Genomic DNA, 21,534 nt, shown 5'->3' on the forward strand with positions numbered 1-21,534 from the left:
ATCAGCCCGCGCCGCCATATTGCACGCGAAGCCGCCTCCGCCAGCTCGGCCCCCGCTGCCTCCGCCTCCGCGGCCCGGCCCCACTCCCCATGACCGCCCCCGGCCGGCCGCAGCCGCGGTGCGGGTAGGGCCGAGTGGGAGCGGCTTCCGCTACTCCGTCTCCGCGCTCCCGAGTTGTCGCCGAGTCCCCCGCCGCCGCCTCCTCCTTCTTCTTCTCCTCCTCCTCTTCCTCCTCCTCCCCACCCCCCAAACCTCCCAAACGCCCGGCCCGGCCGCTGCCCTCCCGCCGCCCGCAGCCATGACGTCCCTCACGCAGCGCAGCTCCGGCCTGGTGCAGCGCCGCACCGAGGCGTCCCGCAGCGCCGCCGCCGACAAGGAGAGGGGGGCCGGGGGCGGCCCGGAGGACGAAGGCCGTCGGGAAGAGCCGGGAGACGACGAGAAGGGAGACTCCAAGGAAACGCGGCTGACCCTGATGGAGGAGGTGCTGCTCCTGGGCCTCAAGGACCGCGAGGTGCGGACCGTGCGGGGGGGTCCGGGGAGAGGGGACGCCGGTGACGGGGAGCGTGTGTGGGGGAGGGGGGATCTGCCGTGTGTTGGCTGGGCCGGGGCGCGGGTGGGTCGGGGGGGGCTCTGGAGGCCAGGGTTGGGGTGCCTGCAGGTGGGACGCGGCTGCCGTGAGGCCCGGGCAGCCTTGCGGTGGCTGTGCTACTGCTGCTCGCCCGCCGCTGGGACGTGGGAGTCTGGGCTGTGTAACGCCTTGTGCCCGCAGGGCTTCGGGACGCTCGGCAGCCCTTTCTGAAAACGCTTCTGAGGCTAATGCGTGAGAAAAAGGCCGGAAAGTTGATGGAGACAGACACGATAAAAACGGGCCTCGAATCCTAAGCGGGTCAAAATGAGGAAATAGGTTTTAGGTTTTTATGTAACTCCGTGTTTCACTGAGTTTATGATACCCTTGTTTGTCGTGGTTGTGTGAACAGCAAAGCATATTTCTATGGATGTGGTGGTCAGCTTCATACTGACTTATCGTTATGAAGTGATAATCAATACAAAGGACGTGCACACTGTGCAAAGCCTTATCAGGGAAAACAGTTTGATATGCTGTGTGGTGAAGCACACCTTTGTTGTGATGCCTTTATTTTAGTTACTAACTGTCATGTGTGCTTAATTAAGTGACCTGCTTAATTCTCTGTTGGTGTTGCAAGTAAACTAAAGAAGACTGATTTGGGTGGAAGTATCATGAAGCCGTTCACAAGCAGAAAATAACAGGAGGAAACTGCCAAGCAATGTGTTCCTTGGCAGTGGGTTGCATCTAGAATAACTTGACTGGTTGATGTTGTGTAGATTAGGAAGTAGTTTTCCTAAATAACGGTAATTTTGTTGTTGGGGTTCTGTCTGTGTATATATCTGTTGCAATAACATGCTTTATTTCTTTCTCAGTCCACGTACTTCAGTCCACATTCTTCTAATCCCATTTTTCCCAGACGGACCTTGCCATGGCATCACAGTAAAGTCAGCAGATACTCACAGAGATGTGTGCTTCTTCCTACTAATCCTGAAGATGTGCCTATGTGTGTTGCTCTTCTAACTCGCCTGAATAGTTGCAGGGAAGAGTTGGGCTTGTTGAGTCAAGTCAGGATAGGAGGACTTGCTCTGAGAAAGATGGGTTAGACTAGGTGAATTTCCAGCCCTTTTTTTCCTCATATGTGTGGTAAATCTGCTGAATCCGTGGGTTCTGGGCTGTAAAGATTTCAAACTAGGGAGTATTCTGTCTGCTTAGAAAGAATATACAGCACGAGTGTTTCCTTGTATATCAGAAGTTAGTAATTCATACTGGGCCTGAAAAATGCACTGCTAAATCATCTGACTTTTAGTATAAGTGGTGATGGTGCATGCTACAGGTAATGCAGTGTTTCTGTGTACAAAAAAGGGAATTGATTGCAGTGGCATGGGTATTCGTGACTCCCTTGAGATTTTGCAGTTGAAATGTCAGACAAGAAGAATGATGAGAATGATAATGTCATCTGTAGGGTGGGGGGCTTATGTGCACCAACTAGCACGCAGTTTCTGAGGCTGGTTAGGCACGAATCACTAGAGCCTGTGTTTTACTTCTGTGTCTTTTTGTACCTCTGTCTTTTATAGAAGTAAAGCTCTTTATCTTCAGGGTTTTTTAAATTTAAAACTAGATAAATTTTTGAAGATTTGGGGTTTTCTGTTGTTCTAGTGAGCAAAATAAATTTATTTTATGCAGTTGGGAATGCTTTTTATGAAGTTTTTACTTCCAGTAGAATTGATCCCCGTTGACATTTGTTTGAGGCTTTCTCATGACAGCAAGTAGAGAAAAGTAATAAAAGGTCTATAAAGAACAACTGTGAAACTGCACAAAATGTAAGAGACAGGCAAAAGCAGGTTTGTGAGCTTTAATCTCAACTAAAAGCCAGTGAATCTGCAGTTGTCAATGTTCTTGTTTGACTGTATGCTGAATTACTTCATTGTGTTGGAATAGAATAAAAGTTACAAGACTGTACTTTGGTAAGAATGCATTTTCCTAAAAACAGTTACTTCACAAAAGTCGCCGCTAACTGCATTGATAACTTAGCTTTGACAGTTTTGGAGTTAATTTTTTTAAACATTAAACAGTAGTGAATTATGGCATAACATGTAAATTTTATCAGGAATGCCTCGCGTGCCAGTGGACACTGTTTATAATTTCTTTGTATAGGTGGAAGAGCCTTTGCTCTTCGGAGAGCTTTACAGGAAGATGCAGACAGTGATGGACAGGTGCGTTCAGTGTTTCTAGGAGATGGCAAGCTATTTGTGAGAATCCTGCTTTCGTGGCAGCACAAGGCCTTCAGCAGCCATCGCAGAGCTTGAGTTGTTGCCTGGTTGTCTCCGCACTGTTGGTTCAGCCATGAGCACATCCTGCTGCCCTAACAAACGCAGAGCACCTCATTCTTAATGCTTGAACACAATTAACAGCCTTTACACATGCTTCCTAGGCATTGTCTTTTTAATTTTTTTTTTCTTTTCTGGTAAGTTTGATCTTATTAAAATGTGATTTATGTACATGGGCTGATTGTTCTTCTTTTTTTTTTTTTTTTCCCACTGATGGTTCTTTTTCTGTATCTCCTATATATTCATAACTATTCCTGTATTCCAAGGTTGAGACAGGTTGCAAGGGGTGTGTGCTGATATACGCACATGCTTGCATAAGGTGTCAAATGCTGTGTCCTTGGAGGAACAGATAATTCAGTGGAACAGAATGCATTACTGCAGTTCTAGAGGGAACATCCTTGAATAAATACCTGGAATCCCTCTGAAAATGAGACTGCAAAGGGGAGTGTTGTTCATCCATCTAGAGCAGAGTAGTAGCCTGTTGCTACAGGAATAAAAAATACTGAAATAAAATACTTTGCTGTGTGAAGTTAAAAATAGTATTGTGGTAGGATAGGTCAAAGCTGCGGTGAAAGGGAGATTGTTATATGGAACTTCTGAAGCATCTGAGGTCGTCACTGCCAAAAGAATTGAGTGGTAAACACTAACTGCTTATTTGTAAATGACAGCGAAAGGGCTAGTGCAGGCCAGTGGGCTCTTCAACAGTGGCTCTTCCAGATGCTGTCCAGCTCTGTCCCATAGGAAGCTGGAAGGCTACAGAGTGCTCAGTAGCCATCCCTCTTTAAGTTTTGTTTTTTTTTTTTTTTTTTTTTTCTGTATGTAGGTTTTGTTTTGTCTTTTCCTTTTTTTCTTTTTGGACGTCTCTCTTGATAGTGGTTGGGAATCTGTTGAAATGCAGTGGTGTTTACAGCTGTTATATGTATCCTATGTCACAGCTAGATGAGTCAAAGCAGCTGCAGAGGTTTATAATTTAGATAATAATGCTAATAAGGTAAAACTCGTATTTGATCTGTAACTAGTCTGTTGTTTGCTGAGAGAAAGCTCATGTGAAGTTTGCTGAAATAAGTTGTACTGTTGCCTGCTCCAACAGGGAATGTTTCTGGCTCTATTATTTGTTCCTTTGGTGAAGCCTAAGATGTTATTTGTGAGAGTGAAGCAATATTCAGTCACTTAATTAGGTGCAGAAATTCTTTGGAATCTTTGCTCATGCTGGGCCTTTGGAAGCCTCTTTTATGGGTGAAGTTTCAGTGTTAACAGTAGAGTTACAGTGTAGCTTTTTGCCAAAATAATGTGAAGGCTTCTATGTTAAATTTTCATTCTATTGAAATAAATTATTTGGGAGTTGGTTTACCTGTTTCAAGTGTGTTGTTTGATGCTGATCAGGTTAGTGCTATAATGTTGTTTATGCTTAAAAAAAAATCTGAGCAGTTAGATTTATTAGTGAAATTCTTGCTAATCCTAAAGAGTTTTTCATGAAAAGTGGGGGAAAAAAATTACAGCTTTTGAAATGGAGTGGTGTTTTGTCCAGTCTTAAATTTTGATTTTGTGATGATGCAGAAGGTTGTGGGGTTGATAATTTGTAGGCAAAGAAAAAAATAGTGGTTTTGAAAAGTTTTGTTGTAACCTTCTTATTTCTGCTTAAAAGAAAATCATATCCATGGTATAACAATGGAGGGGGGTAATGTCTGTGATTAAGTCATTCGTTTCATAGTTCTCTGCCTTTCTGCCCTTCTTTCACCTCCCAACACAAGGTCTGAGCTGGCAGAAGATGAGAGGTGCAAGCTGAGGAGTACACGAATTTTGAGATGCAGTGAAGCGCCCCTTTACTGTGCTTGCCAGTAAATCCTCCTCAAGTCTTTGGAGGATCTGGAAGCAGCGTTATATCTATAAGTTGACTTTGTGTTGAAAAGGTGTTCATTTGTTCAAAGTTTGGATGCAGCGTTTGTTATCCCCACTCCTCTAGCGTGGCTAATCTGTGATCTGTATTATTTATTCATGAATAACTTCAAGTGTAGCATAATTCTTCCTTTCATCTCAAGCTGTCTAGTGTAGGAAAACCAGACAAAAACTTACTCAGAGCCTTTCTAGTGATACATCACAATTTTTTAGTGCTCTTAATAAGGAAAGCTGTAACTCTTCTTCTCTTCCAGCAAGCTGTTTTTCTGGCAGATTTTTTCATAATGTGTTCCTGAGAAAGTACTGCTGGTTAGTTGTGGAGTAAGTAATTGTGGAACAGAAAAGCAGGGTTTTATATTTTAAAAAATATGTATTTCCGGGGTTTGGGGTTTTTTTTTGTTTGTTTGTTTGCTTGTTTTTTTCTGTTCTTTTTTTGACAGCGGAGCAGTTGAGGCACCGATGCACTTATCTCAATTAAGCTGCATGTAATGGGCCTTCTTTGCAAGGCCGAATTGACAGCCTAAGAATTGCAGGCAGTATGTCAGCTATGAATTTTCTTCTCAGAGCAAGTGACTGCAGCACACTTTCACTGGTGTTGTGTTAGCTGGGGAAGGGGAAGCTAGTTCCCAGTAACAGTGCAGGTCAGTTTCCTTTGCATAGGCACATTTGCACTGAGCTTTTAGTGAGGAAGGTAAAAATATCAATTGTCTCACTGTGTACTGCTGCTGAGTACTTGTTCTTCCATAGCTAACCTGCTTGTAAAATGTCAATTTCAGTAATTTATTTTCTTTAGTTTCAGAATGAAATATTGAAATATTACTGCAGAAAAATTTAACATGCATATTTCTGACATAAAAATAAAAAAAATTCATAAAAACTTGAAATAGAACAAAACTGTTCTCTTCCTCTAAAAGATGCTGCCTGTAAAGCTGTGTGTGTGGGAGCAGATAGGCATGTTGTGGTATGAGGAAGACTGTTAGCCTCAGTGCAGAACCATGGGTTGGCCCCACCTCTTAACTTACACTGAACTACAGTATTTCAGCTCTTTTGTTTCATTTTGTTTGTGGTGAACCATTAAGATGATGAGTGGTATGCCTTGTGAGCTAGATCTTTGTAATTGGAAAGGCATTAAATGTTTGCAGGACTTACTGCTGTTTGTGGACATTGCAGGGTGCTGTTCATCACACCAGGAAGTTAGGCTGTTGGGCTTTTTGCATATCTTTCTGTTGCTAGTTTTCTTCCCATGTGTAAGCTGCTTATTGCTAAATGTTTTATAATAATTTCCTTTTACAGTCTTTTTGGATAGCATCGTGTCATTATAGCCAGCCATTACCTGACAGGCTTGCAGTCTTTTGTATGCAGGCAGGTGTTGTAACATGGATTTTCTGTTTAGCAAACGGACTTTCCAGTTTTTACTTCTGCAGATGCTTGTTTCTTCCCCATCTGACAGTCTTGACTAGGAGAGAATCATTCCTGTGTATTGAGTTTCAGCACATTTTTTGCATGCCTTACTGGAAGAGGCAAGTATAGTACTTTCTGATTGGATTGAGGAATACGGCAGGAAGGGTGCCAGGGCTCTCTCTGAAGCACCAACTACAGCTGCTTTCCTATAGGTTATTTAAATATGGTTTCTGCTTTAGCAGCATCTGCAGGCTGTGTACAAGACTTTGCAGTTGGTACATTTTAAACACTAAATGGAATAACTTGTTCCTTTTAGTGCAAGAGCAGGGCAACAGGTGGATTTTTTCTTATCTCATAGAGAGAATGTTGTGACGTGACATTCTTAGATGGTCTGTTTCTTGCAAACTTTTTGCACCTGGGTAGATGAAACAAAGGCTGTTCTGAAAAACAACAAGCTGAAGGGATCTAGGGGAATTCAGACAATCTCATTTTGTACACATTTTTTAAAACCTCTAAGACATTGCTCTGGAAATTCATTATCTTCACAATGACTGATAAATAAAGATGGTTCACCTCCTTCAAACTTAATTACTCTGCTGCTCCTCTGTTTGTATTAACCCAGTGCTTTACTTTCTGCTTAAGTTGTCACAACTACGGAGGGGAGAAAAAAGATAGGAGAGAAGGATGGCTGTTGTATTTAGGGGCTGATACCAGTATATTGGTAAGTCTAGAGGGGAGAGTTCTAATTGTGTTGCCTAGTCAATCCAAATCTGTTAAGCATCCCCCTATTACTTAGCCAGCATTAGACCCACTTTCTCTGCATTAGAAGGACGTACAGGATTTCAGCTCTTCTCTTTTTGTGAGAAGAGCTGTGCCATGTCTGGCTGAGGTGGAGTTAACTTTCCCTGCAGCAGCTGGTTTGGTATGCAGTTCTCCATTCGTGACCTAACCATTGCTGATAAAGGATCCTGTTAGAGCTGTTGCTGAAGGCTGCCCAGCAGCATCAAGGCCTTCCCTGTTTGTCCCTGGGGCGCAGTGGGAAGGCCTCACCCGCAGCTGTGGGGGAGTCTGCCAGGATAGGCCCGCGGGTATTATGTGCCATATGGCCTCATGCTCAGCAAAAAAAAGAGGGGGTGGGGGTCGTTGCTCAGGGGCTGGGTGGTTCTGTCTTCCGTGTGGGAGGTGGTGAGCCGTTGCCTTTGCATCACTTTTTTCTTTTTTTCTTTCTTCTTTGCTTTTCTTATTAAACTTTTCATATTACGGCACACAGGATTTTGACTGCACTGTGGGTTGTTTTTTGTTTTTGTTTTTTTTCATTCTCACCCTATCCTGCTGAAGGGGAGAGAGCAATTAGTCATGGGGCTTAGCTGCCCGCCAGGGTCAGCCCAGCACCAGAGGTGTGCTGTGCTGTACTGTGAGCTTCTACTTGTTAAATTTGCACCTAGGCAGGATGTGATCTCTTTGTGTCTGTTCCTGCCATGTTTGCTTATTGCTGTGGGAAGATTCCTTTTGAGTGAAATATCTGCTGTGGAGGATTTGAGCACCAGTTCTAATTAAACATTTCTTTCAAATTGGGGCCAGATTGTATGCTCAGTGACAATAGCTGGTAGTGTAGAAATTAAGTTGCAGGTTATGGAACAAGCTTATTGCAAATTTTGCACAGCGTATGGAGAACAGAAGTTGGACTTTGACAGAAGGCAGCGTTGCATGAACTGCACATTAATTGAAGTAGCTGTCTGCTTGTGCATGCACCTAATCATGCCAGAAGTGAGGATTCTGTGTCTTTTGTTAAAGGTTCAGCACTGTGCATGGATAAGTTGCTTCCTCTTTAGCAAAGTTGTCTTTTAGATCTTCCCTTTGGTGAGAAGATACCTGAGTACATGTCTGTGCACATGCTTACAAAGCTGGGTGGTAGCATTTGGCTTTAATGCTTTCAGTAGTCAACAGCAATTGCTATTTGTTATTCTTAAATGCAATTTCAAGTCAGTCAAATAACTGACAAGTTTCTTGTCAACAAAATTACACTTTTCAGAGTATGTCTGCATGCTTTCCTGTAGTATTTCTACTGTTTGGCTGTCAGAACGCTTCAGAGACTTTCTTTACAACCTTGTGTTTATAACTAGACTACAATTTATATTCCAGTAAAATGGCTAATGATTTAAATGTCACTGAAGTTTGAAAAAGGACTGCAGTTTGGCACTATGTTCTTCAAATTGTAGTGTTTGAGCGGTTCTGCACTCAAGTTTGCTTTTCTGTCTTAAACCCCTGCAGTGCTGAGAAGGCAGTGGCTTGCCTGAAAGGTAAGAATTGCTGTGAAGAGTTGGTTAAATGTAGGTTGGCACAGTTTCTTAGAGACAATAAAGAGGAATCATTTTTTATAATTGCAAATTAAATATCCAGGTATGGAGCTGAAATGTTTTGCTTTGACACATCAGAAAATACAAAATATTCTCCTAGAGAAGTTTGTCTTGAATATTTTGAGTATTCTCAAATCCTTTTTTTCCATGTTACTGTGTTTGAGGTATGACTGATGAGGGATGAATGTCTCTCTAGTATTCTCATTTTTTTCCAATTACGCAGATAGATAGAATGGTTCCTTTTGCTGAATCTGAAATTATTTTGTACCAATTTAAGGGCATCTTGAAAAATGAGACTCCCTGTTTTCTTCACCAGATTTATAGTGTACTCAAAATTACCCTCTCTGAATGCATTCCTATTAGGTGAAGCTGCGTTGTGCCATTCTTTAAAAGAAGTTGGTTAGGGAAGAAGTTAAAATTGAAATCTGCCAGGTGTTATTGCTGCCAAAACTAAAATCAATTTTTTGCACATTAGGGAAACTTACTGCCTTAGAATCTAAACACAATGAAACAACTTTGAGCGTCTTCACCATAACAGGTTTTTGTTATTTGCTTGTCTTTTAGGTCCATAATACAGGGAAGAGAAGGAGAAACAATGAGTGGAAATGAAGGAAATGATTATTGAAGAATTCTTAAGCAAGACTCTAACCCTGAACGTTTTCTTTTCAGCTAAACATGAGTAGGTTGGGCTGAGACTGTGCAGATCCCTTGCAAAGGAAATTGATTTGGGTCTTGGCAGAGTATACTGCCACAGAAGCTGAACTTGATGTTATGTTTTAACTCATTTGGCGTCGTGCACAACTGTAGTGTTACTGCATTTCTTAGGTTGGATTTCTTGGATTTCTTAGACATGGATTTTCTTAGAGGTAAAAATATAAAAATAAAAAATCTATAGCTTTTGTATGTAGAGATCAGTATACAAGCTTTGAACGTTTTTGGAAGGTAAGAGAGACTCCCTGAGTCATTAAAGGACATACAGATTTTGACCACATCTGCTTTTCTTGTTTAAGACTTCCACTGTCAGCTGCAGCTTCTGTGCTGTTAAGCTCATCTACAGGAACATTAAACTACAGTAACGTGCCTTGGAAAAGATAGAATGTATTTTTTGATTCTTTGAAGGTGAAAATGGATTAGTGTTGTAATAAAACATACCTGTACTGAGGTTAGCCCAGTATTATTGTGACAATTCAAACAATTTTACACATTCCAGCCTGTCTTCAAGTTTTGTTACAATTAAGCTTTTCCTTTCTCTTCTATCATCATTATGTATTGTTTGCATTTTCCCCCAGCTCCTTATGAATGTGGTTAGATATGCCGGTAAAAAGACTTTCAGTTGGTTCTTTCTGGAATTAGGGTGCTTTGCATGTTTACAGTCTCTCTAAGGTTCCTTGAAGAGCTGGCTGAGGACTTGACAGAGGTCCACTTGAGAACCTAGTTAAGGAGAAACTCATGCTGGCTGTTCAGGAGAGGAGTAGAGCAGAACTAGCATAGAATTGCCATTATATTCCTGTTATGTCTCCTCTACTTGCAGTGAACTATTGGCACTTTGAAGATTATTAACTGATAAAGCTGAATTTCCAGTTTTCCTGGTTATGAAGAATTAAATATATGTAGGTCTGTAGTAATTATACAGAAGTGGTATTTGAAATAATTGTTTAGACATTAAAATGGAATTAGCACATTTGTTAAGTATATAGTTTTACACAGTAATTAATTTTGGAAAAAAAATTAAAGAAGCATGTAAGAAGCCAATAAAGCAAACAGTGTTACATCATTTCAGTATTTGTACAGGTCAGAGACACAAGTAGCATTTTTGCAGTGCTTCTGGTTGTTTAACAGCTTTCATAACTTTTGTAGCCACTTTTCTGCTATTTCTGTGTGAAGATGTTTGATTCCGAACAATTCCTGCTAGTGTGGTGTTATATATTACCTAAAGTTATGCTGCCCAGCCGTGCTTTGCTGACCATGGTTTTGCAAGTGTTGATTTATGGGATTCAAATTATCAGAATGAGCATGCAGTTATTTCTTGAAGCACTGACCTGTTTTTCCTATTTGGGTCACTGAGAACTTAAGAAAATTTGCTTTTTTTGTACTTAGTGTTCATTTCTTACTAAAATTGTTTGCTTATTTTTATGTCGAGAAGCTTCTTGCAACAATTTTCTGTAAGAACAAACGTACGTAATTTTTTTTTAGAAGACTTTGTTATCCTGATATAAGCATTTCCTGCTCTAAAAAGGAACGTTGAAGTTTTTAGGATTGGCTGCAGAATTCAGGTACTGGTTTTGTTGGACAGATGCTTTGATGAGTGTGGTCAGTGTTGAATTAAGCTTACATTGCATCAGTCTTCCTGACTTGCACTGAAAATTCAGCAGTTGTATTTGTTCTTCTTTGTAGAATGATAGTATTCCTAAATGAATCACTGTCTTTGAAGGGGCTTCCTTATCTAAGAAGCCTGTATTACAGCAGCTTGGTTATTGACTTCGATTTGCATAAGATTTTTTGAAGTTGCAGTGTCACAGAGGATAGATTTACTTACCTGCAACAATACCAGGCAATATTTCCTAAGCAGCAATTTTACTTTCAGCAGTGTTATGTAAAGGTTCTGAATTCAAGGTTCCCATTCTGTTCTTTGTCCTCTTCTGCCCTTCTCTGCTGGGATATCCATTTAGTTGCAAGATGTGATAGAAATACCTGAGGAGATGTAGTGTGTCTGTAGAAGAGTATTGATGGCAGATGCATTAGGAATTCATAAAATGAACATTTTAGGTCAACATAAAGGAGTGAAATTTTATGTTAAAAAACACAGTTTGTAATAAACCAGATACTTGCCTTATCCTTTTTGTATACGTACTGCTTTTAGTTGGTATTTTACATCTTTGAATATGAGAACAGCTTTAATGAAATGTTGCAGTTTTTGAAATGATTATGGCTGCTTTTAAACATTCAAAATATTAGTAATGATTGCAGAGGGCCTACATAAAAATAAACAGTATGTTTAGGTGGTTCTCTTCTTTACAGAGTTATGATAGCCCCATGCTCCTTAATTTGCTAGTACTCTTCATTAAAAACAAAATGCTTAAAAAGGTGAATTCCATTAAACGTCATAGCTGTGAAGCAGAAAATAAAATCTGTGGTAGCAACTTTAGAATTTATGCTTGCAGAGAATGCAAGGGAAGGGCAGCAGCCATTCTTGGTGTGGAAACAGTGGCTGAAAAAGTTTTAACCCACTGCAGTGCGCCTGGACGGTGTATGCAGTTACCCCTGCAAAAATCAGATTCTGTTTATCAGCAGCAGTTCAGGTTCTGTTGGACTGCCTATTTTCTCCTGGCTCTCAAATGGCTGTAAATGAAGACACAGAGGAGGAATTACCTTCTCAGGTTCAAGGAGTTTTGTGCAGGGTTGAGGTGAAATGCTGTGATTTTAAAAGTCGCTGTAATTGAAATGAGACTCCTGAAGGAAGAGCAATTGAAATGATGTATGGAAAGTAGTGGTTTCAAAGTGGTTCTTATGCTGTCAAAATGATTATGCACTGGGGTACTGTTTTGACCTCTGTTTCTTTTCCTGCTTTTCTTTTTTCCTCCCTGGTGTTTATTGCTGCTGTGTTAAGAACTTCTAAGTACTTAAGTGAGTACTGAGTGAGTCTTTCTCTCATTACTGGGATGGCTACTCAGTGATCATTTGAGTTTTCTTGCTTCATTATGCATCATGCTGTGTAAATGCCATTTCTTTATTGCACAGTGCAGCTTATAGTTTATATCATACTGTTTTGCCTTAGCCTACAAATAAATCAAACTGACTGAGTTCTTCCAAGTTCTACATCTGATTTATCTGGTCCATCTGAAATTATACATCTGCTGGCAACTGTTTTTCCTTTTCCTCATCTTTGAAGGAGAGGTGAGCCACCTTGTATTTCTTGTGTTTCCAGAACTGTGGTTCACAGACAGACCATGACATTTCCAGCGTTGTGTCTTTATTATGCTGGCATGTTAATTTAGTGAAACTTATTGAGGAGACCTAGTACATTTGAGCTCAGTAATGCCCCACAATGCTGTCAGGCCTGGAATGTTTTTCAGTGTGTTTGTCATCTGTGATTTCTGAGAACTTAACGTAAAAATAGTCTGCCAGTATCAGGAAGAATAGAAGCCAATGAAGAAACTACTGCTTGGGAAAACTAGATATCTGTTCATATATAAACATCACAGTTTTATGTTTTAGAGGCCTTATATGGCTGCCATTCACACAGTATTTGAATGCTGTGCTGAAGTAATAAAAGTACAGGCAAAATCCTGAAGAGTTCAGGACTAGTAGCTATCTTTAAACACCCAAGAAGAGATGGTTGAATATCTTCCTTTGAGATCCCCTTTTAATGGAAAAAAGGCTACCTGTAAATAGAGAATTTACTGTGCACTAACGTGGAGGCTTTCTTTGATTATGCCTCCTATTTGAAAAACCCTGATTTTTTTGGGTTTCCTGTTTTCGTGGTTAATAATCCAGTTTATTGTTTTGTATCTAGGACTTTGAACCCCTCAGGAGCTGTGATTGTTATTTATCTTAACTTTCTGTTACTTACCAGCTTGGCCAACTTCTCTACTGGTAGAACTGTTGTGGATGAAAAGTGCTTCAAAAATTGCATTCCTTACTAAATTTTTGAACTCTTTTTGTTTGTGTATTTTGTAAAAGAAGAATTCGGAATTTCCTGAGTACAAGCATGTCTGATTTTTAGGTAGCTCCCCTTTATGTGTTTTATTTCAGTTTTGTTACAGTAGATCTTTTGTTCCCCTTTTAAACAGGGAGGGAGTACTGTGAGGATGGAATATAAAATGAAAAGGTTTTTAAGGAGAGAAATTTAGCTTGGGTGACATTACTTTGTGTGCTATCATGGAATGGCTTGGGTTGGAAGGGACCTCAAGGATCATCAAGTTCCAACCCCCCTGCCACATGCAGGGCCACCAACCTCCACCCTTAATACCAGACCAGGCTGCCCAGGGCCCCATCCAACCTGGCCTTGAACACCTCCAGGGATGGAGCATCCACAACCTCTCTGGGCAGCCTGTTCCAGCACCTCACCACTCTCTCTGTAAAGAACTTGCCCCTCACATCCAACCTCAATCTCCTGCCCTTCAACTTAAAACCATTTCCCCTTGTCCTGCTGTTACCTACTGTTGTAAAGAGTTGACTCCTCTCAGAAGCTCTGCTGTTATGGCTCTTCATAAATGTAAATGAGTCTGAGTCAGAGCTGAGTCTTCAGCCTAGCACTGACCTTAATACTGACTGTTATTGAGTCTGCGGAGCTGAAGATGAGCCTGAAGGGCTTGTTCTCCTAATAAATGAATTCTATTTTTTTAGCAAGTGTGTCATATTAAATCTCAGTAACCTTCATGGACTACTACATAGCTTTATGATGTTTTTTAATGAAGACTTAGAAAGCTCACATTCATTTGCTGTGGCTCTGTGATCTGTAAAGTAATCGGTAATAGCTTGAGACTTGCTGCATTAGGTAAGGAAATGCACTGAATGCTACAGTCTACCATGTGCTGTGGAAGGTTCAATAAGCAGACAGCCTTTACCAACTGCTTTGAGCATGGTTTGTGTTACTACGAGTGTATCTTGAAAGCATCATGGTTGGAGCTCCGCAACCATTTTTCCTCTTTTCTTATGAATCTGTGATGTTTTTCAAAGTTCTCTGCCATTTTCTGATCCATGCAGAGTATAGTAGAACTTCTGGTTTCCTATTATGAGATAATTGAAGAACTGGAGAGAGGGTGTCTTTCTATAAGAGGTTTTTAGTAACTCTTATGGGCAAAACAGTTTTCTGAAGTAGCTTATTACATGGTCCCACTCAAGTCTTTTGTCCTCACTTTTAATAGGAAGTATTTTTGAACTTTCACTCTGCAATGTTAGAAACTTTCTCAGTCAGTATTTTGAGATGATGTCTACAAATGTAAAACAGCATCTGCAATTCTGTTGTATTTCTTTGCTTTGCTATTAGCTGGCTTTAATTTATGCTTGAGCCAGAATACTGAACTTCTTTTTTGATGGAACAGGCCTCACAGCTTTTTGAAACTGAGTAAACCAATAAGACAGGTGGATATATGACTGCTCACTGACTGTTTTATACTGAAGTGAAATATTTCTGAATTTACGTTCAGATTTTTGAAGTAACATAAATTGTCTATAAATCCCTAAAACATTTTGACAGTAATAGATGCCATATACAGTCAGTTGTTCTGGTCGTGTTAGTCTCCTCATTCTGATTGCTTATGTACTTAGTCAGTTGTAGTGGTCATTACTGCAGTAGCTTTGAGGGTCTGAGATGCAGTAAGTGTTACCACTAGATTGAAGTTGTTTTGTAATGTATTCAGATTCCGCTTAAAGTATAGCTTTGTGAAGTTTGAGATTCAGGAGTCTTGGAGGTAAGTAGGGTAAAGACATTAAGAAGCAAGTGAAGGTGTCAAGGGATGCTGGTAGACCATTCCAGTCAGGGTCACTTCCTTTCTATGGGGTATGTGCATCAATCTGGACTCCTGTTACACTCTGCATGCCAGCATTTCTAGGATGTGGCTTCCTGTGTATGGTTGCACATTTTTGTTTACATACCCCAGCTTTTGGATTCCTACTGCACGTAGGAGGAAGCTCTAGGAGTTTTGCTTAATTCAGCGTTGCTCAGCTTTTTTAATTACTTTATTGGTAAAGGTTGCTTGAATGTGTGCCAGTATAATCATGTGGCTTTTTCCCCTTTTAAAGTGGAAACAAGAATAAGATGACTGCTCACCGTAAACAGTGTAAATATGTTGTGTGCCATCTTGTCTGCCACATATGCCTGAATAGTTATAGTAAAATCCATGAAGACCATAGAAACTCAGTCTCTGTTAAATGCAGATGTGAGAATTTAATATCTTATTGTCACAGGAGCCTGTAGCAGGGAAGCAAGCTGCTGTAGGAGAAAGGGTGTTGTGAGCAGATGGTGTAGACATGCAGCTGAAGAGTCAAAGTAAAGGCAGGGAATGGAGGATAATGCGGTAGGGTGGGTGACACAGTGGTCTTAGAGCCATGGTCAGGATATGGATGGTGTTCAGTAGGTAGAAGCTGTGGTGATTAGTGGCTTACTGGACAGAAGACCTCTGAGAGCTGGGAAGTGGGTAAGAGAACAAAGTGAATGGGTACTTCATTGTGTGATGGGAGATTAATGTTTTAATGAGCATAGATTGTTGGATAACCTATTTCTTAAATAGAAAGAGGATGTTAGTCTTAGCTCTGTGCTTTGCTGTACTCTAGTGGAAAGCTGGAGCTTTCAAAGTTAATATAATTGCAAGTTTCCACTATAAACTTTTTTTATTTCCCTTTATGCTTGTCTAGCAAAACTATTTTTTATATTGGAATTCCTAGGCTATCTCAAAAGAAAACCACTTTTCTACTGTGTTTCTGTAAATAAATATGATGGTTGTAAGCAGGCTAAGGATCATTGAATCAGTGTAGATTTAAAATTGTCTTGTGAGCTGTTCATAGCTTTGTGCTACACTGACGCAATTGCTGTCAGATAAAAACACTCACTACATTTTAAGTCTTCCCCACCACCATTGCTATCAACTTTAATGAAAATAAGTATTTCACTCAGTTAGGATGTTTATAAAATTAGCAGAGGCTTGTAGGAAGAGAGAAAAATATTTGGTGTTGTATTGCTGGGAGTATTGATGTTGTTTGAGAACATCAAACAGTGAAATGACTGGCGCCTGTTAGTAGTGATCTTTGTTCTTTAACTATTTTGAGACTGCTAGCTGTTTGGAACATAACAAAAACAGTGTTAAAAGTCAAACTGAATCCTTATTGTCTTCAGTACTCTTTAACCAGCAGTGGCCAGGGACTAACATGCACAGAAAGACTTCCAGTGCATGCTGTGTACTTCTGTGAAAATTGTGTACTGTGAAAATTGTACCCAGATTGTGTACTGCTTACAGAATCCATTTAGAAGTTTTCTTCTAATAACTTCCATCTTCCTGTGAAAACAGTCTAATTCTTATGTAGACAAGAAATTGGCCTTTGACAGGTTAAAAAAAGATAATTTCAGTTGCCACCCTCTATTTCTTGTCTGGAAAAAGGAGAAGTAATTGCTTCTTGTGCAATTCTACAAAGCTGTTCTTCCTCTCTGCATGTTCTCTCTACCCTTTTCATTCTTCTTTTCTTCACTGTTCACCTCTTTAACAGATAGTAGTATAATGCTGACCACTATTGTTTTTCTTTTCTTTACTTTGTCTACATGTATCATTTGAGGTAGACGATTGTGGAAGATAAATGCCTGCTTTTACTTTGTTTCAGCTACACCAGAAACTTCCAGTTAATTTAAAGGATGATTTAGTGAGACTGCTGTGTGCTAACCTTACCTTCTCTGAAAGTTCCTTCAGTTGACTGACATCTTTGCAGTAACCCTGAGCACGGTCAGTCAGTCCATCTGCTTGAACTATCTAGAAAGACCAATTTAACAGATTGTAAAATGTTTAGGATGTCACTGGCTGTTACAGAATACCTTGTTCCTTACCGTGCTAACATAATCTGTGTCTAATGAGATGTTCCTTTTCTTGTGGATACCCTGCAAACTTTGAGTCTGAAAAAAAAGTTGAGGCAATGTACCTTCTTGTGACTTTAATGTCATGGAACTCAGTAGACTAAGCAGTTCCCTTTTTGAAGATCATAATCCTTTCGAACTGATTTTTAGGATTGCTTCATTAAATCATGAGATGGTTTTGTAGTCTCCATCCTCGTAGAATTTTCAAGACCTGCTTGAATAAAACCCTGTATGATTTGGACTGACTTCATAGCTGAACCTGCTTTGAGCTGAAAGTTGGAACAGAGACTTTGTGAGGTCCCTTCTGACCTGAATTATCCTAGGATTATTCATTTATCTACATCCCACAGTCTGTGGTCATACATGTTGGATAATTGCTGAAACAAAGGATTTAATACTGATTTAATTGCTGTCATCTCCTTGGCAAATATTTTAAAAATATATTCATCTTTTCTTACTAAACAAGGGAATAATTTCCAGGACTTAAACTGTTCACTTAACAGTATAATACTTAATAAGTATAAAGAAATACTCATTTGTTAAGTCACAGCTGTTTGTCCAGTAGATTTTTAGTATGTGTATATCTTGTCTGATTTCAGAAATTATTTTTTACTTAAAAGGCGTAATTGATTTGAAATTGAATGTAGGAGTCATCATTTTATTTCATAAAGCAAGTACTGCACCTTATCTTACATGTTTGGTTTTTTTCTAAGACAGAACTGGTCTGATGCCAACCAAAAAGTTGGTGGAATGGCTGACATCTGATAATAGCTGATTCTCACAAAGATCCATTTTGAGTAAAAAGACTGGTAAAATAACTTCCAAAATGCATTTGGAGCCTTATGCTTATGGCCTTTTAGGTGAAGATCTAATATTTCATTAACAACTTCCTAGAAATTCAGTGTTCCTGTGGAATTTTTACAACTATTACTCATTTATAGAATACAGCTCTTGAAATTAAATCCGAAATGGAAACAAGTATTATGTTCTTAGGAATCTGTATTTAATGGCATGCATTAGCTGGGGAATAGTTTGTGTATGCTGTAGTGGACTTCTGGTATGTCTGTCTGGTGTCTCTGACAGATGTCATTTGCAAATACTGTAAGGTTGTGTTAATTTGAGCTAGTCTTAGTTATTGGCTGGGGTAAATTTTGAGTGCTCTCCTTTTTTCTGTTGTTTCCTGTAATCCAAAGTGACTGTTTTCATGGACAGGATGCATTGCTACAGGATTTTTGGAAGGCCTTTCTGGATCATACCACTGTTTTTGCAGTCATTTATCAAAAGGCAGATCATTTCTCAAAATGATTTTGTTCTGTCTTAGCAATACAAAACCAAAAAGAACAGTGTTGGGTATTTAGTGATTAAAATAGAATCCTTTTTATAAGTCTTCATCACTGCATGCAAGCAGTGAAGTACAAAAACCAATAAATGCGTGTTTCTAACTGGTAAGTAAATTTACTGGATCAAGTGTTCTGTTCTGCGGACAGCTATCAATGCAGAAATGTAGATGAAGCATAAAAGGTGTGATGTGGTTCATAAAATAAATGTGGTTTGCAGTCCACGTGAGAAAAGTATGCCTCATGTTTCGGAAATATTAATGTTTTCAGGGGGTTTAGATGACAGTAGTAACTGTTCCAAATACTTATTTGGAAACTTTTTCTTTTGGTTTGCAGTTGTCGAATCACCAATGTGAATGTGACCTTCAACATAACCCAGTCCAACTGTCCATCAATCACCAATATTTCGCATTTTCCACTAATCCACATCCCTCAGTACAACATCTGCATGTTTCTTGAACACCTGAGGGATGGTGACTCCACCACCTCCCTGGGCAGCCATTCCAATGCCTGATTACTCTTTCACAGAAGCTCTTCCTAACATGCAACCTGAACCTCCCCTGGTGCAACTAGAGGCCGTTCCTTCTCATTGTGTCACTAGTTACATGGAAGAGGAGGCCAACCCCCACCTCGCCACAATCTCCTTTCAGGGAGTTGAAGAGAGCAGTAAAGTCTCCCTCTTCTCCACTCTGAACAGTCCCAGCTCCTTCAGCCATTCGCTGGACCCCTCACAGCTTCACTGCCTTCTCTGTACACACTCCAGGGCCTCAATGTCTTGTAGTGAGGGCCCAAAACTGAACACAGTACCTGAGGTGCAGCCTCACCAGGGCTAAGTACAGAGGGACAAACACCTCCTGCTGTTCACAGGATGCTGTTTCTGACACAAGCCAGGATGACATGGACCTTCATGGCTACCTGGGCACACTGCTGGCTTGTGTTCAGCTGAGCATTGACCAACACCTCCAGATGCTTTCCCTCTGCAATCTTCCAGCCACTTTGCCCCAAGCATGTAGCATTGCCTTGCGTCACTGTACTCTGTTCAGCCTGGGAAATCTGGTCTTCAGTTTGTGCTGATTGCAGCATTTCTATTTACAAGATGTTCTCTATCTTACTTAATGTTGATAATCGTTATTTCAGTGCCATGTTGTTTATGGCATGTTTCTGTTTATCATGAAACTCAGATAAGCCTGTGAGATACTAGTAATGCCAAGCGTCTGATGTCTTAAAAATATGTTAGATTTATTTTGATGTATATGAACTCGGTGGCCTACCTTGCTGGGTTTTTCTTTCCGTCACTTTCTTGAAGCTTCCTAGTTCTTCAAAGAATTGACAAAACCTCAAAAGTAAGAAAATTCATCTGTTTCTCTTTAACGTTTACAGTATAGATATGATGGTTTTTTGTCATAAAAGTTTATGAAGGCAAGGTAACTGCTTAGAGTACACAGCATGTTTCTTTTTCTGTTTGTTTTCAGGTGCAGGTGGAAGTATCTGACTGTCTTTCATTCTTCACAGGGTTACACATCCTTCTGGAACGATTGCATCTCCTCAGGATTGCGTGGCTGCATGCTAATTGAACTTGCGTTGCGTGGACGTCTTCAGCTAGAGGCTTGTGGAATGAGGCGCAAAAGTCTGCTGACTAGAAAAGTAAGTGGAGTTGTGGTCAGTTTTGCTTCTGAGTTGTGTTTCAGACAGTGCAGTAGCTATAAATTACAATCAGTTGTAACAAAACAGGGTTTTTAATATCTGGTTAGAGGTTGAGTAGTGACTTAAGCTGCATGCATAGAGTTTAAACAGCGAGCTGAACTGCCTTGGGAAATTTTCTGTACTTGTTCACAGCTCCTGTTTGTTCTCATTGACATGTTCCTGCTGCACTTGGGAACCTTTCATAACCAGTTGGCAGTAGTGGTGGCCTGGGTGCCATGGCAGCAGTTGCTACTAGGAGCCAGCAAGCACCAGCTGTGATCTGCTGAAGGAACTGGCTCTTGCAGCATGAGCGAGATGTGGGCTGGGCCTGATAAAGACAACTCACTGGCAGTGTGCTAGATGCAGTTGTAATAGGAGATATCTCTGTGATTTGGTCCCTGGGAATGCTCAAATCTGTCTAGCTAAAATGGTTTTGGTCACTTATGTTTAAGATGGGTTTTAAGGTTCCTGATTGAATTAAGCTGAAGATTAGAAGCTTTAATTTATTCCTTCTGCTGCTGGATTTTTCCTTTACAAAATGTGCAAAAGTTCTTCGAAGAATTTTTTTTACTTCATCAGCTTTAGTGGATATTTCTAAAATAACTTTACTGAATGCGTGGTCAGATATTTCTATTCACCACAAATAAATTCTCTTTTGTGGGCTATTTCTCTATCAATATTATGCTTTGCTGATTTTTTTTTTCTTAAAGGAGAGCTTCCAAGTTCCCCAAACATCTCTCAGCTTCCCTCTTTACTGAAGAATTGAACCTCTGTTGAGGCAAACAGCTCCTACTTCTTTTAGGTTTATGTAAGCATATTCAGCACTTATTAGTTTGCACAATCTTTTTTCCCCCACAAAGCTTTTGGCTCCTTAGGCATTCAGGAATGTTCTTTAGCAGTTATTTTCTTTCTATGCAAACTTTGTCAGGTCTGCTTAACTGAAGTTTTAACTGTACTTTTTAGGAAAATAGAAAAATAACCTGCGCCATACCTTTACTGCAGCATACAAACCAAATTCTTGTATTCCTCCTTATTTTTAAGCATGTGATTTTGGGGTTTTGTTTGTCTGGTTTTTGACTGTTTTTTTTTTTTGTTGGTTGTTTGTTTGTTTTACATCTTTTAAGGAAAGCTGAAAGCTACGTAACGTTTTAATGCTTTATTCTTTCTGTTGTTGAACAAAACAACAAATCTAGAGATTGCTTTGCAGGCAGGAGAGTTCTTTGGAGAAGATTTAATATAAAATTCAAATGCAATTGATTTCTACCTAAGGAACTTCGTGCAAGTAGAATTCCTAACTACTGATACATAGTCTGGTGTTTCTTCTCTCCTTCACTTCTCTGTATAGAAATCGTTCTTGTATTGTTTCCTATGTTATTTCAAGTCTTGCAGTGTTTAATATTGTGTAGCT

At 40.0% G+C, this 21,534-nt stretch overlaps 1 protein-coding gene across 1 annotated transcript in view; it reads left to right on the top strand.

The window, feature by feature from the left end:
* The window catches only part of GOLPH3 (golgi phosphoprotein 3), a 30,353-nt gene continuing 8,819 nt past the window's right edge, over positions 1–21,534 (top strand). The window contains exons 1-2 of the mRNA XM_052670590.1: positions 1–511; positions 19,956–20,087. Coding sequence (XP_052526550.1) covers positions 299–511; positions 19,956–20,087 — 345 coding nt within the window. The 5' untranslated portion in view covers positions 1–298. The remainder of the gene's footprint in view (positions 512–19,955; positions 20,088–21,534) is intronic.

Source organism: Tympanuchus pallidicinctus, unplaced genomic scaffold, assembly GCF_026119805.1.
Source record: "Tympanuchus pallidicinctus isolate F22 unplaced genomic scaffold, pur_lepc_1.0 scaffold9, whole genome shotgun sequence".
Lineage (NCBI taxonomy): Eukaryota > Metazoa > Chordata > Aves > Galliformes > Phasianidae > Tympanuchus > Tympanuchus pallidicinctus.